At 40.6% G+C, this 12,272-nt stretch overlaps 1 protein-coding gene across 1 annotated transcript in view; it reads left to right on the forward strand.

The window, feature by feature from the left end:
- Positions 1-2,894: 2,894 nt before the first annotated feature.
- The window catches only part of unc5a (unc-5 netrin receptor A), a 416,817-nt gene continuing 407,439 nt past the window's right edge, over positions 2,895-12,272 (forward strand). The window contains exon 1 of the mRNA XM_055643076.1: positions 2,895-3,374. Within this exon, the coding sequence (XP_055499051.1) occupies positions 3,284-3,374 (91 nt within the window). The 5' untranslated portion in view covers positions 2,895-3,283. The remainder of the gene's footprint in view (positions 3,375-12,272) is intronic.

Below are 12,272 nucleotides of genomic sequence, written 5' to 3' on the forward strand. Positions count from 1 at the left end.
TATCTGTGGATGGCAAAGGAAGCAGAGATACAGCAACATATTAAAACTGTTTGATTGATACATTGAGATATATTTATTCATTTCTTTATGATATATTTTCACTCAATTATTGTAGCTACATATTTCATATCAAAATGATGATTATCTTAATAACATTGTCATCTAAATGTTTTCACCTGAAAGCTGTTTAGTTGTACAATAATAAAATAATGTGTTTTTTTTTAAAGAAATGAGACTTGATCACTCGGTGTTATGGGACGTACGGTGAATTATTGACAAACAATGCAGCCTACATTAACTTTCCATGCATATATGTTTTATGTCATCATGTGTTCAATTATGGTAATTTTGTAGTGTATAAGGGAATGCAAGTCCTTATAATTTTTTGCTGTTGTTTAGTAATTGTTTGGAAGTGTCAGCAGGTGCCTTTACATATTTTCTAGGTTTCTAGTACACGTAAGGTTGCAATAGGTAGTTGCAGTTATCTGAAGATTGATTCAATTATTTGAATTGTTCTCATATGTGCCAACTTTATGTCATAACACTTCACTGTAGACTTTATCATGTTCTCTGCACTGTTCCACACAGGATACATCTTCAAATTGAATGGGAAATAGAACTGCCTTCTCCAGATGCTCTCAAGTACACATCTACGGAAGAACAGGGAATTCTCCTGTTGCCTGGTCATCAATCTTATTTCAACTACCTCCATCAACAATGGTCTGTGTGACATTCATATTCAGTTGGTGGGATCGTCCTTCTGGCACTAGATTGCCACCTTAAGGTAGAAGGGTGTGAAAATAATGTGCAAAAATGGAAATATGCTCTTTAAGCAGTTCCCGTGTAAAAAGTTGGGGGGGAAGGTTATCTGGTGCTTTAGTCTATCTGGAGAGCTAGAAAGCAAAGACCAGCTTCTAAAATACTACCTGATCTGTAATTTTATCCACAAACCCAAGGATTGTTATTTAACTGGGAGTACCTTTTTACTCCATTGTCTTTAGGCTGTCTCCAGTATTCAATTGTAGAGGCGAATAAACTGGTATTTATTTTTTAAATCTAATTTGGTTTCAGCAAATTAGCATTCTTAAATGGGTATAATCAACAAACACAATTAAATGTTTACTATAGTAAAACACAAAATGCTGGAGTAATTTGGGGGGAGGGGGGGTGTTGGGGGTGTGGGCAGGCAGTAACTGTGGAAGGACTAGATTGGGAACATCTTGGGTTGGGACCCTTCTTCAGACTGATCTGAAGAAGAGTCCAGACCTGAAACGTCGCCTTTCCATTCCTTCCATCGATGCTGCCTGACCAGTTGAGTTAATCCAGAGCTCTGTTTTACTCACAATTCTAGCATCTGCAGTTCCTTGTGTCTCCAAAATAGTTACTATTGTGTTTTTAGTTTGTTGTAAAATGTATGTTTTAGTTTATCTTTAGTTTTGTATTATGTGCGGGGTGGTGATGGGGGGGGGGGGGGGGGGGGGGGGGGGGGGGGGGGGGGGGGGGGGGGGGTGGGGGGGGGGGGGGGGGGGGACTTTTTTTATCTCTTTCCTCGATGGAGATACAACTTTTTCCATGTCATATCTCCATCTGCACTGCGGCCTAACATCATGGAGCTGGCGGCCTCTTGCTGGGGCCTTGGCTGCTCCAATCGCGGGAGCATGCAGACTGAACATCGTGGAGCTGGTGATTCCTTTGCCAGGGATCGACCTTGGAGCTCCAACCATGGGAGCCTGGTTAACAACATAGAGCTCGCGGTCCCTGGTTAGCGACCGACCGGGAGCATGAATCTCCCTGATCCTGGGAGCTTTGATCACCCCGATGTGGGAGCTTCGATCACCGGCTGCAGGAGCTACAATCGCCCCCACTTCGACTCCCCCGACTGTGGGAGAAAATGAGGAAAGAAGAAAATACTTTATTGCCTTCCATCACAGTGGGGCATTTGGAGGAGTCGCTGTGGTGGGTGTTTATGTTAAAATGTTATGTAGTTGTGTCTTTTTGCTTTTTTGATATGACTGTATGGCAAATCAAATTCCTCGTATGTTGCAAAACATACTTGACTAATAAATTACGATTATGATTATGATTATTGGGATTGTCTTGCAATAGATGCCTTCTGTAAACATTGTTCCAGCATTTTGTTATTTTAAAATTGCTCAGTGCCAAATCTCCTAGCCAGTTCCCCTTCCTTGTGTAAGATTGTATTGGAGACAAAGTAACATGTTAAGTTTAAACTAATGGTGGAATATATTTCCATATTTGCAAACTGTCATTTTGATATTTTTTAAATCATGACTACTTAATCACCAGTTTAAAACCATCTCTGTTTAAACTCTTATATCTGTTACAAACTTGCTTACATCCATTGAGAAAAGGCAACTTGATCAATTGTCCCATTGTTGACTGAATTGGACAATGAACCAGAAATTTTCATTGGTCACCATTGTTTTGTCCCCATGTTATTATTGCAACTCCACCTGCAATAGATATCAATAATCAGCACCTCAAAAGATGTGGTGCATCAATTTGATGTGCAAATCAGATGATGGCGTGAGAGTTGGTATTGCAGGTGTCAGTGGGGTCATAGCTTGGAAATTGCAAAGCTTCTCGTTTTTTAAAGGTGGCTAATTTTAACCACGTCGTTAATAATAATTTAGCATCCATTAGAAAATCTCTTTCGTCCAGTAACGAAGGTGCGGTGGCAAATATTATGCAGTCGGGAGGCGCAAATTACTTTTCTAACAGTTCCCAAGTGATTACCTTCCCCTGGTAACAATGCGACACGAATTATAAAGACGTTTCTGATTATTTCAAAGCAATTATGTAAACGACGGATGTCACGGGTAGAAAAAAAACAGGCAAACCATAAAAAACAAAACAAATCTCCATCATTGGTGTCTTTAAAGCCCGTTCACGGTGATCCGCTCCTTGTTTTGCGAGCGCCTTCGCTAATAGCTCCGCAATGAGCATAAGCTGCCGTGGTGTCTAATCCACGGAGTAACACACAGATGATTGTGAATGAGTGGCGAACAGTAACTAGAACTTGTTTTTATCCGGTGTAAATAGACATGTATTACACTCTCGCATAAAGCAGCGTGGTTAAAGCCCCCGCTGCTTTGAGCAGCAGCTGAGCGGACCGCAATGTCTTGTGCATATGTGTTGCCTGGTGCTGGCGAAGTGGGCAGGACAGTTTGATTTGCCGAGATTGTCCAGAAATTACTCTCAACGCGAGAGAGTGCAGTTCAAATTGTGGAGCGCTGTGCACGGATAGAGGACACAAAACGGAATGATATTGCTTCGGGTTCTATGTAGCGGCCTGGGAATGCTAAACTTTCTAATTTCATCCGCTCTCTTGTGTTTGCAAATCGCCTGTCAAGGTAAGAAAACAAAACAAAAGATGCTGGATTTACGCTTGAAGGAGGAAAGGTTTCTTCCAACTTTGCGTTAGACTATTACACGGGAGCCCGAAATGCGCACTCCTTAACAGTGTTGTCTAATTATAGAAGAAATCTCTCTTTTTAATGTCATCATTTGAGGTTAATGGTATATTTTCCTACCGGGATTTTGTTTTCGCTTTTTTGCTTTTCTTATGGATCATTTATCCCTCGGAGGTAACGCAGCTATTTTCAGAGTTTGGGCCAATCCCAAAATCGGGTTTGTTTTTAATGACATTTTCAATTCGCAACTTCGGGGAGAAGTTGAACGGTGTGCCCCGGCTTTGTGAAAAGGTTAATTCCTGCAACTCCTCGTTGTTGTAACACGTTAAAGGAGCTGATTTAAGACTTATTTTCCGCTGGCCCTTTGTTGCATCTATCAGAGGTTATAAACTTGTCCTAACATCCGTTTTATCTGAACAGTCAGTAAATCTGTCGCCGTGTTATTGCTAACATATTGTAACAGAATTACCATTGATCATTATAAGTTAACGACACCATTTAACGGTATTCCATTGCACCTGCTAATGTTACTTGGATTTATTTTGTTAATAAACTTTTTTTTAATATCTGAATTTGAATGAGCAATGGGAATCGTGTGGCTCGTAAACGGTACCCAGGGTCACTCGGCTGAAACCGTGCTGATGCGCTGTACAATGTATTATGAAGGTTGAACAAATGGTTGATTTATCTATTATTTGTCTGCACTAGGGCTTGGTTTCTGTCGTAGTTTTTCACATAATTTAAGAAAGGTGTAGGTGTTTTAGAGGTGAGTGGGAACGCGCTGGGCTGCAGAAAAGATCGGTGTAGCCAGCTGAGAATAAATAGTCTGGTGACAAGTTTAGGCAGGGATTCTGGTTTTGAATTAAGTATTTTTGTCTTTCTATTAAGGCCTTTTTATTATAAATTACCACGGTGTCCATTTGCGACTTGTGATGTTAAGCGCGTTAATGTTTTAATTTCTGGAGCCCCGGTTCAGTGTTTTTCAGAGCGCAGGTAGACACTGTTGAAGGTGGGGAGACGGCGTTCCGATGTCATTCCAAGAGTGGTAGTGGAGGGGAAGGAGAAACAACGTGATACCTGGGCGAACCTAACATGGGAAAGACTCGGGCGGGGGGGAGCGACGTACACCCGGGTGGGAATACAACGGGGAGGGGTCTACCGGGGTAAGGGGCTACAGGGTAGAAGAGAGGGCAAGTGGCGGGAGGGGACGGATAGTTGGGGCGAGAACTGGGCAGGGGCGTATGCCGGGCGGGTGGTGGGAGGCAGGGGCGCGTTAGGGAGGGGATATGGGTGTTGGGAGGGGGGGCGGGCTAGAGGAGGGGGTTATAGTGTAAGGTGCTGGGAGAGGGATGAAGGGGCGGGTTTAGGGAGGTGGATATAGGATGGGGCGCAGGGTAGACGAGCGGTAGGTGCCTGGGTCGCATGGGGGTTAGGGCGGCTGAGGCGGGTACCTGGGTCGGGTGTATAGTGAGTGGCGGTCAGGTAGAGGACGTGTACCTGTGGCGGGAGTAGGGTGGGGTGGGGACATGTACCCGGGAGAGTAGGGAATGCGGGTGTGAGAGACGTATATCCGGCCCGTGCTTTAGGGACGGGGAGGGGGCAATAAATGTCCTCTGGACAATAGTGCATACACAAGTGATGGGCAGAACGGCCGCGTCCTATGGTGGCGTGTTCCTGGGTCCATGAAGCTTACGGTGTTGCAGAAATAAGTTCAATCGATTAATTGCAGAAGCTGAGTGTCGGTTCTGTATTGCGTGGCCGCAAGTGAAAGCTTGGCTTGAATATTCGCTTGAAGTCGGCAGGGGATTTCAGCGTAGAAATCTCCTTCGTCTCAATATTTCCATGGGGGTCGGAGTTATCTTTTTAACAACGCGGGGACGGAGTTTAGGTTGGTACTGAACGTTTGCACAGTCCCCCGGAGATGAAGGCAGATCTTCCGGAAAGCTGGTCCACAGTCCGATGGATTCCTTTCCTAGTCCTCAATCTGGCAATATCACACACCCCTCCCCTCTCTTAATAACATTAAGTAAACTATAGGCTCATCAGTCTTCACATTAAACTACATCGCATGGGAGGTCCGTGTCATGTCCATTGATACTACGTGTCATTTGTCCTTGTTTTTGTCTATTTTGTGCATTAAAAAAAAAACCAGTCCCATACCCGTGTAGGATTTTGCAAGAAAGCACTATATCGAAGGTTAATTTGGATTGCTAAAACCGTGAGACCTTGGATTCCTAACACATACATACACACCGAAGGCATACTATATTGTATGGTCGCACCGTGCAATGTATTTTGCGTTCTTGCAGACACAAAGTATTAAAAATGCCAGGAAGAAATATAGTTGAAGTAGTGTAGCTTGTGTAGCAAATATAGAAATAAGAACGTGCATATTATCTACCGAAAGTGAAGAAAAAAAACATTTGCTGATTGTGTTGCTCAATTGTATGACATGAAATTAATCATTTTGTTCGTGAGTTCATTTTTGACAACTTCATGTATTAGCCATGGTTTGCAACTCGTAATTCTTTGGAAATATTAATATTTTCCAATTTTATATGAAGCATTTATTTTTGCATGTTTCAATGGAAAAGTAGACTTTGCTGCAGAATAGTACCTTGTAATTCAAAGTGTAAATGTGCAGTTCATAGGATTGTGGCATTTAAGTTATTTCACGAATGATGATGAATGTTTTATTAGGATTAAAAATGGACTAAACTGTTAAACAGGTGAGTGTCTGAGTGCCATGGAGGAACTTTAAATCGGTCACTGCATTCATTTAATTTTAAATTCTGCAAAGTTGGTCCGTTTATATATTATAAATAAACAAATAAATAAATAAATAAAGTCTATTAATTAGCAAAGTACCCTTTACATGTTTTCTAGTAATACGTCTTGCATTAGTTTTCTTGTGTTCCTGTCTGACATAACAGTAAACATTTAAAACGTTTGAGGATCAGTTTGCTATATTTCTATATCATTGTACTCTTTTTGGAAATAAAATCAATTATATTAGCATTAACTTTAAATTGAAATTTAGTTGCTCAATTTAATATGATATCACACATACTCAGAATACGAAGCTAAGGTAATTTGAGTTTTTGATCTAGGTAACAATTTGAATGTACAAACTGGATCTGTTACTGATGGTCAGAATATACAGATTTCACTAATATTAGTCACCCCAGTTCCTACACAAGTCTTAGTCAATTCCTAGCATCTCTCATCTTTCAGTATATTCAAAGTCCCGCCATACCTACCATTTACACCTGAGTTTGTCAGAGGTTTTATCAAGTATTTTTAGTGGTTTCACTGTATTGTTACTTGGACTTTATCAAAAAATATTCCAGGGAGGATGCATTTATTTTGTACCTACTTTCTGCTCGCAACTTTAAAAAATAAATAAATAAATACATTCTGAAACCATAAGAAAATGAAGAATTTTTAAAACTGACTATGACTTCCATACTTGAGCACTCCATGTATATATTGCCTAGGAGTAAAATCATAAAATTACATGATTTTTTTCCGAGGATATACGTCTTCAACCATTCCACCACCATTATTTGCCAAACGGAAAGCTAACTTGTAAAATATCACTCCTACATCCTTCATCCAATTTAAAGTTTTGATTTTATCATATAAAGTGATAGATGCCATGAACAGGTCTTTAATGAACCTGTATTGTATTTTCTCGTGTAAGGTTTAATTGAACTTATTTTGCTGGCCAGAGTTCTTTTAAGGTGGTTGCTACTTTTATTTTCATATTATTTAGTCATGTATTATTTACAGTAAAATTGCACTCAAACATTGTACAGAGTGTTTTCATTTGAATGGTCACTTCTCTCAGCTTTTCTGATTCTCTTGGGAAGGTAGCCTTTGGTCTCTGTTAAACATTTCTCATGATATTTAAATCCACACAATTTAAATGGATATAATCTGCACAGCAATGTTGCTTGATTGCCAAGCTATAATTTTTTGCTTTGCTTTTTTTCCTTAAAGTGGAAACAAACTCTTTAGAAGAGTCAGGTACACATATTTCTATTTGCTAATGTTTGACAATAATGTAATTAAAATTGTGTTTTGAATAACTGCCACCTTCATTCACATTTGAAGCTGATTCCAGAAAAAATAAAAATTCCTTTCATGCAATTTGGTTCTAGTCTTCAATTTTTCTACTATGGACACAGCCATTGTTTCAACAATAGTTATTTTAAATCCTGTGCAGTTATTTTTGTATTTCTCTCTGATGGACTCAAACTCTATGAAGCAAAGTGTCATGAGTTCCTTTATACCAATTATGTCTGTTTACACGTTTCAGTCCCAATTGTGTTGGTTCATCTACTTTATGATTGGTGTATGCACAACGTATTTTTGTTTGGGGAAAGTCAGAGGCCATGTTTGATCCTTCAAATGCTGGAGAAAAATGCCACCAGTATTTCTGTTTAATGATAAATTGCAGCATGTTTCCAGAATGATTCCCAACTGTGAGTCAACTTTGCGTAAAACAAAGTGGTTTAATGCCTTGGAGATTGTTGCACACTCCAATTTTGCCAGGCCAGGAGATTATAAAACGAACGTTGATAAATATTTGGTTAGCCACAAAGTAACATGGCATGATGCATTTGGGGTGAGTAGCAAGTAGAATTCATACAATCCTAGCACCTTGGTGCATAAATCCAAGCCTTCAAAATGTTGGCTCCACAGGTTCTAGGTAGTGAAACAGGCTTATAGTATTCTAGCCATCATTAAGTAGGGCATAATATAAATGCAAAGAGGTTATGATATAACATTATCTAACATTATTCAGATCGTAGCTTTCTATTCTCACCATTGCAATTCCATCTTCCTGTAGTATTTGCATTTCTGGTCAGCACACTGCAGGGGGATGGGTTTGGAATGGTGAGAATGCAGAGGACATTTGCTGAAATGGAGTGCCTCAGTTATGAGAAGTGATTGAATAGACTTTTTGTTGCTTGGAAAAAAGAGGTTTAGGGTTATAAGATTGGACGAGGATCACTTGTTCGTCCAGTATGTGGCATTTTGAATGGTAGAGGGATTTTTACTCACGATATTCAAGACGCGGGGGGGGGGGGGGGGGGGGGGGGGGGGGGGGGGGGGGGGGGGGAGGGGGGGGAGGGGGGGGGGGGGGAGGGAGGGGGGGGGGGGTGGGGGGGGAGGGGGAGAGGGGGGGAGGGGGGGAGGGGGGGGGACAGGAGGGGGGGGGGAGGAGAGGGAGAGGGGGGGGGGGGGGGGCGGGACACTGCTGAAGCTATCGTCTTCTACGTGCTATGAATTAAAGTAACTCCTACTATTAGAACAATTGTGCGCTAGATTTTTCTATTGGCCAATCCAACTGTGAAAGGCTGGGCAACACCTCCCATATGTTTAATACTTTGTCAACATCCATTTTGTGGGATGACTTCTAATATCATTTAGGTGCTGCTTCAGCAACTCGCAACTGATGTTTTCTTGATCTTTGCTTGGCAAAGTCGGGTTCAGCTTGCATATATTCAGTTTATTGCCTGCCTTGTGATTTGAGACCTGCTCAGTGATTTTGTCTTTCATCTGGCTCGTATTGATGATCTGGGCTACCATCTGGGCTGGAGAAAACGAAAGCACTGGGAAGGATGAGATGTTATTGCACCTGCCAGATGTGAAGGGGTCTCGAGGTTATTCTTGTACTGAGTCTCTTGATGCCACCTGATGGCTATGAAAGGATGAAAGAATGACTTGTGTTAACAGATTTTTGCTGTCACTTACTACTCTCCTCATCGTACCTCAGATTTTGGCAGCACTTTCTAAACATGCAGTCATTTAATTCCATAAAAATATTGAGTTGGTCATGAATGAACTAAAGGGCAGGACATTCACCTTCTCCATCTGCTCTGTGTTCAGAGAGGTTGTCGACCATGAACTTGTCCTTCCTCTAGATTAATTGTCCGATGTCATCTGAATTTCTGTGTAAGCCAAAGAGCATTCATAAAAGTGAAATGACTACACAACTGTTGGTGTATCTATATTGAAAGGCAGTTGAAAGTCAGCTATGAAATAAAGTATCTCTTCAAAAGTTTGGATAATAGGAAATGAATTGTAAAAAGTAAACATGTATGAGGAGATATTATCATAATCGCAATAATACTTTATTAGCCTAGTATGTTTTGCAACATAAGAGGAATTTCATTTGCCAAGTCAGTCATACAAATAAAAAGCAACGGAACACACAAAATACATTTTAACATAAACATCCACCACAGCGACTCCTCCCCATTCCTCGCTGTGATGGAAGGTGAAAAAAAAAGTTAAATCTCTTCCCTTCTCTGCTCTCCTGCGGTCGGGGGCCTCAAGCCCTCCATTGACAGCACAATCTTTACTCCCATAGCTGGTGGCATTTGGGCCCTCCACATCGGGGCGATCAGCACCTGCATTGGGGGGGATGTCACCTCTCCCGCGCCGGTGATCAGACCTCGAATCGGGGCTGGTTGAACCTCTGCTTCGTTGGAGCTCCCAACTCAGCCTCTCCTGAGACTGCAAGCTCTTGATGGTAAAGTCCACAGGCCACGGTTGGAGCGATCCCAGGCAAGGGATCGACTAAGATGTCCCCATCCCCCCCCATAAAGCAAACCGGAGAACATTTACACAAACTTTTGCACCACACTAAAAATAAAAATAAAAGGACGAAAACACAAAAAGACCGTTGGCGGAGTCGCCAATCGTACAGTGCCCCTGGTGGTCAAGTGTGCAAATTGGAGAGCAAATTGGAGACAATACTGTATGGATTGGTTTGCTCTACGAAGAGGCTGAAGCTCGATGCAGGGAAAGGTTGTTATTTTTTGAGAGTTTGCAAGCTCTCATTGTATTTTGGTACCTTGTATCTTGATTAGGGAATTTAGTTTTTGTGGCAGAGGAGGTTTTTGTAGTGTCGGTGGTTGCTTGTCTCAAGAACCGTTTTATTTTTGCCACTTTCCAGCTTTATTTCCACATTGATCTGAAAACATTTTGATGCTCTTTTGCTATTTTCTTTTCTCCTTTGCATCTTGCCCCTTCTACGTTTGACACTGGGTTGGTTCCTTTTTATCCTCTCCTCAATTTTTCCAGCTGTTCTTTCGTTAGTAGGGTTAGCAATTTTATTACGACTAACAACCAACACGTGACTCTTATATTTGGTGCAATTTCTGCACATGGAGATGCTGAAAAGCAACATCGGGGAGAGTGATTTCAAATCTATATTCAAGTTCATCAAAATAAATGGGTAGGAGAAAAGTTAATGTCTTGTTTTTAAATGTTTAAGTGCAAGTTACATTGCAGTAACGGAGAACATGCAGAACATAATATTACGCCCCCTAATCAATTGGGTTTCATGATGTAAGCAGTAACTTGAGCAACACACTAACCACAGACTAAAATGTTAGCTGGCTATTGAGTCCAGGGTGCAGAGGAGGAAGTAGATTAAGTAACTGGCTGAAATGTCCAAGGTGCAATTTGATAAAGGGCAACATATTTAATAGCTGAACATAAACCTTGTCGATTGACTGCCATGGTACCAGTTGATCAATATTAATTTTCATCTTCATGTCCAAGTTGATGTAGCTGGGAAGGTGTAGCTACTTGTACCCCAAATACAGATGCCATTAAATGGACAATAGCGAAATAAGCTAATGTTTGAATTTGTAATGTAAAGTATTTGACTAATGACCATTAATTTTTGAGATTAAAAGAAATGGGTAAATTTCTTTTTACAGGAATTATTTAATTTGGGTGCCCTAAATGAATTAAATTGATCATTTAGTAAGCGTCAATTCTCCCTCCCAATAGAGGAAGGCATATTTTCAAAATTCAAACCAAATCAATCGTAAGTGAATCCCGAGAGTTTTCTTTGAAAACAGAATAGTGAGAATGTGGAAGGTTATTCACTATGGGACCGGGACTGCAGAATGAATTAAGGCATTCAAACGCGTCATAATACTAATTCAGAAAGCAAATGTTTCTGAAACTGTTTTTGTAAACTGGTGATACTGACTTGGGCTCAATAGATGAATGACTTAAACTTACTTGGGATTCAAATAGATGTACCTCGTGTATGATTTTTTTTTTTTTTTTAATTGCTACTTCATACTGCTAAGAGATTAGAAGTGGCAATGCTTTAGTATCCAGTTGTCTTCTTTCAAATTATTGCATACAGTGTTATTTTTAAATTCTGCATTTGGAAGATAAATACCCACTTTGCTTGAGTAGAATTTATAGTAAATTTCAATGTTTGATATTAACATGAGGATCAAAACTGCGTTTGCCGCAGGGTCAGACCAATCTGGAGCTGAAATTCCACAACTCTATCTATGGTCCTAACTAGCCAGATTTCTGTCTGCTAAGCAGGCTAGATAGCTTTTGGGATGTGTGTCGAGACTGATACAAAATGATTTGAGTAGTTGTATGATATACTAAAAAAGTAAGCAAGCATGTGGTATTAAGACCAAACCTAAATTGCCATTCAGCAGTGGAATACAAATACCGGAGTGATGAAAGGATAAAACTCGATGATACATCAGTCAAAAGAAAAAATGTATAATGCAACAAACTGCTTTAAATTTCATTTCACGTACCCAGATGTAAAGTGTTGAAATTTTATTATTTGGGGAAAATACTTAAATACATGAAGAATGAGTTTCCCCCATTCCTTCATTATAAGCATGTGGTGGCTAATTGGATACCTTATGCCAGTGTATTCTCAAAGAATGATCAGCTGTTACAATACACATGGTTTAGCCATTGCACAGGACCCAAAAACTAACATAATGTTGGCATTAATATTCTGCAGCTTTGTTTATGGGAAATGCTATA

The sequence above is a fragment of the Leucoraja erinacea genome, chromosome 11, assembly GCF_028641065.1.
Source record: "Leucoraja erinacea ecotype New England chromosome 11, Leri_hhj_1, whole genome shotgun sequence".
Lineage (NCBI taxonomy): Eukaryota > Metazoa > Chordata > Chondrichthyes > Rajiformes > Rajidae > Leucoraja > Leucoraja erinaceus.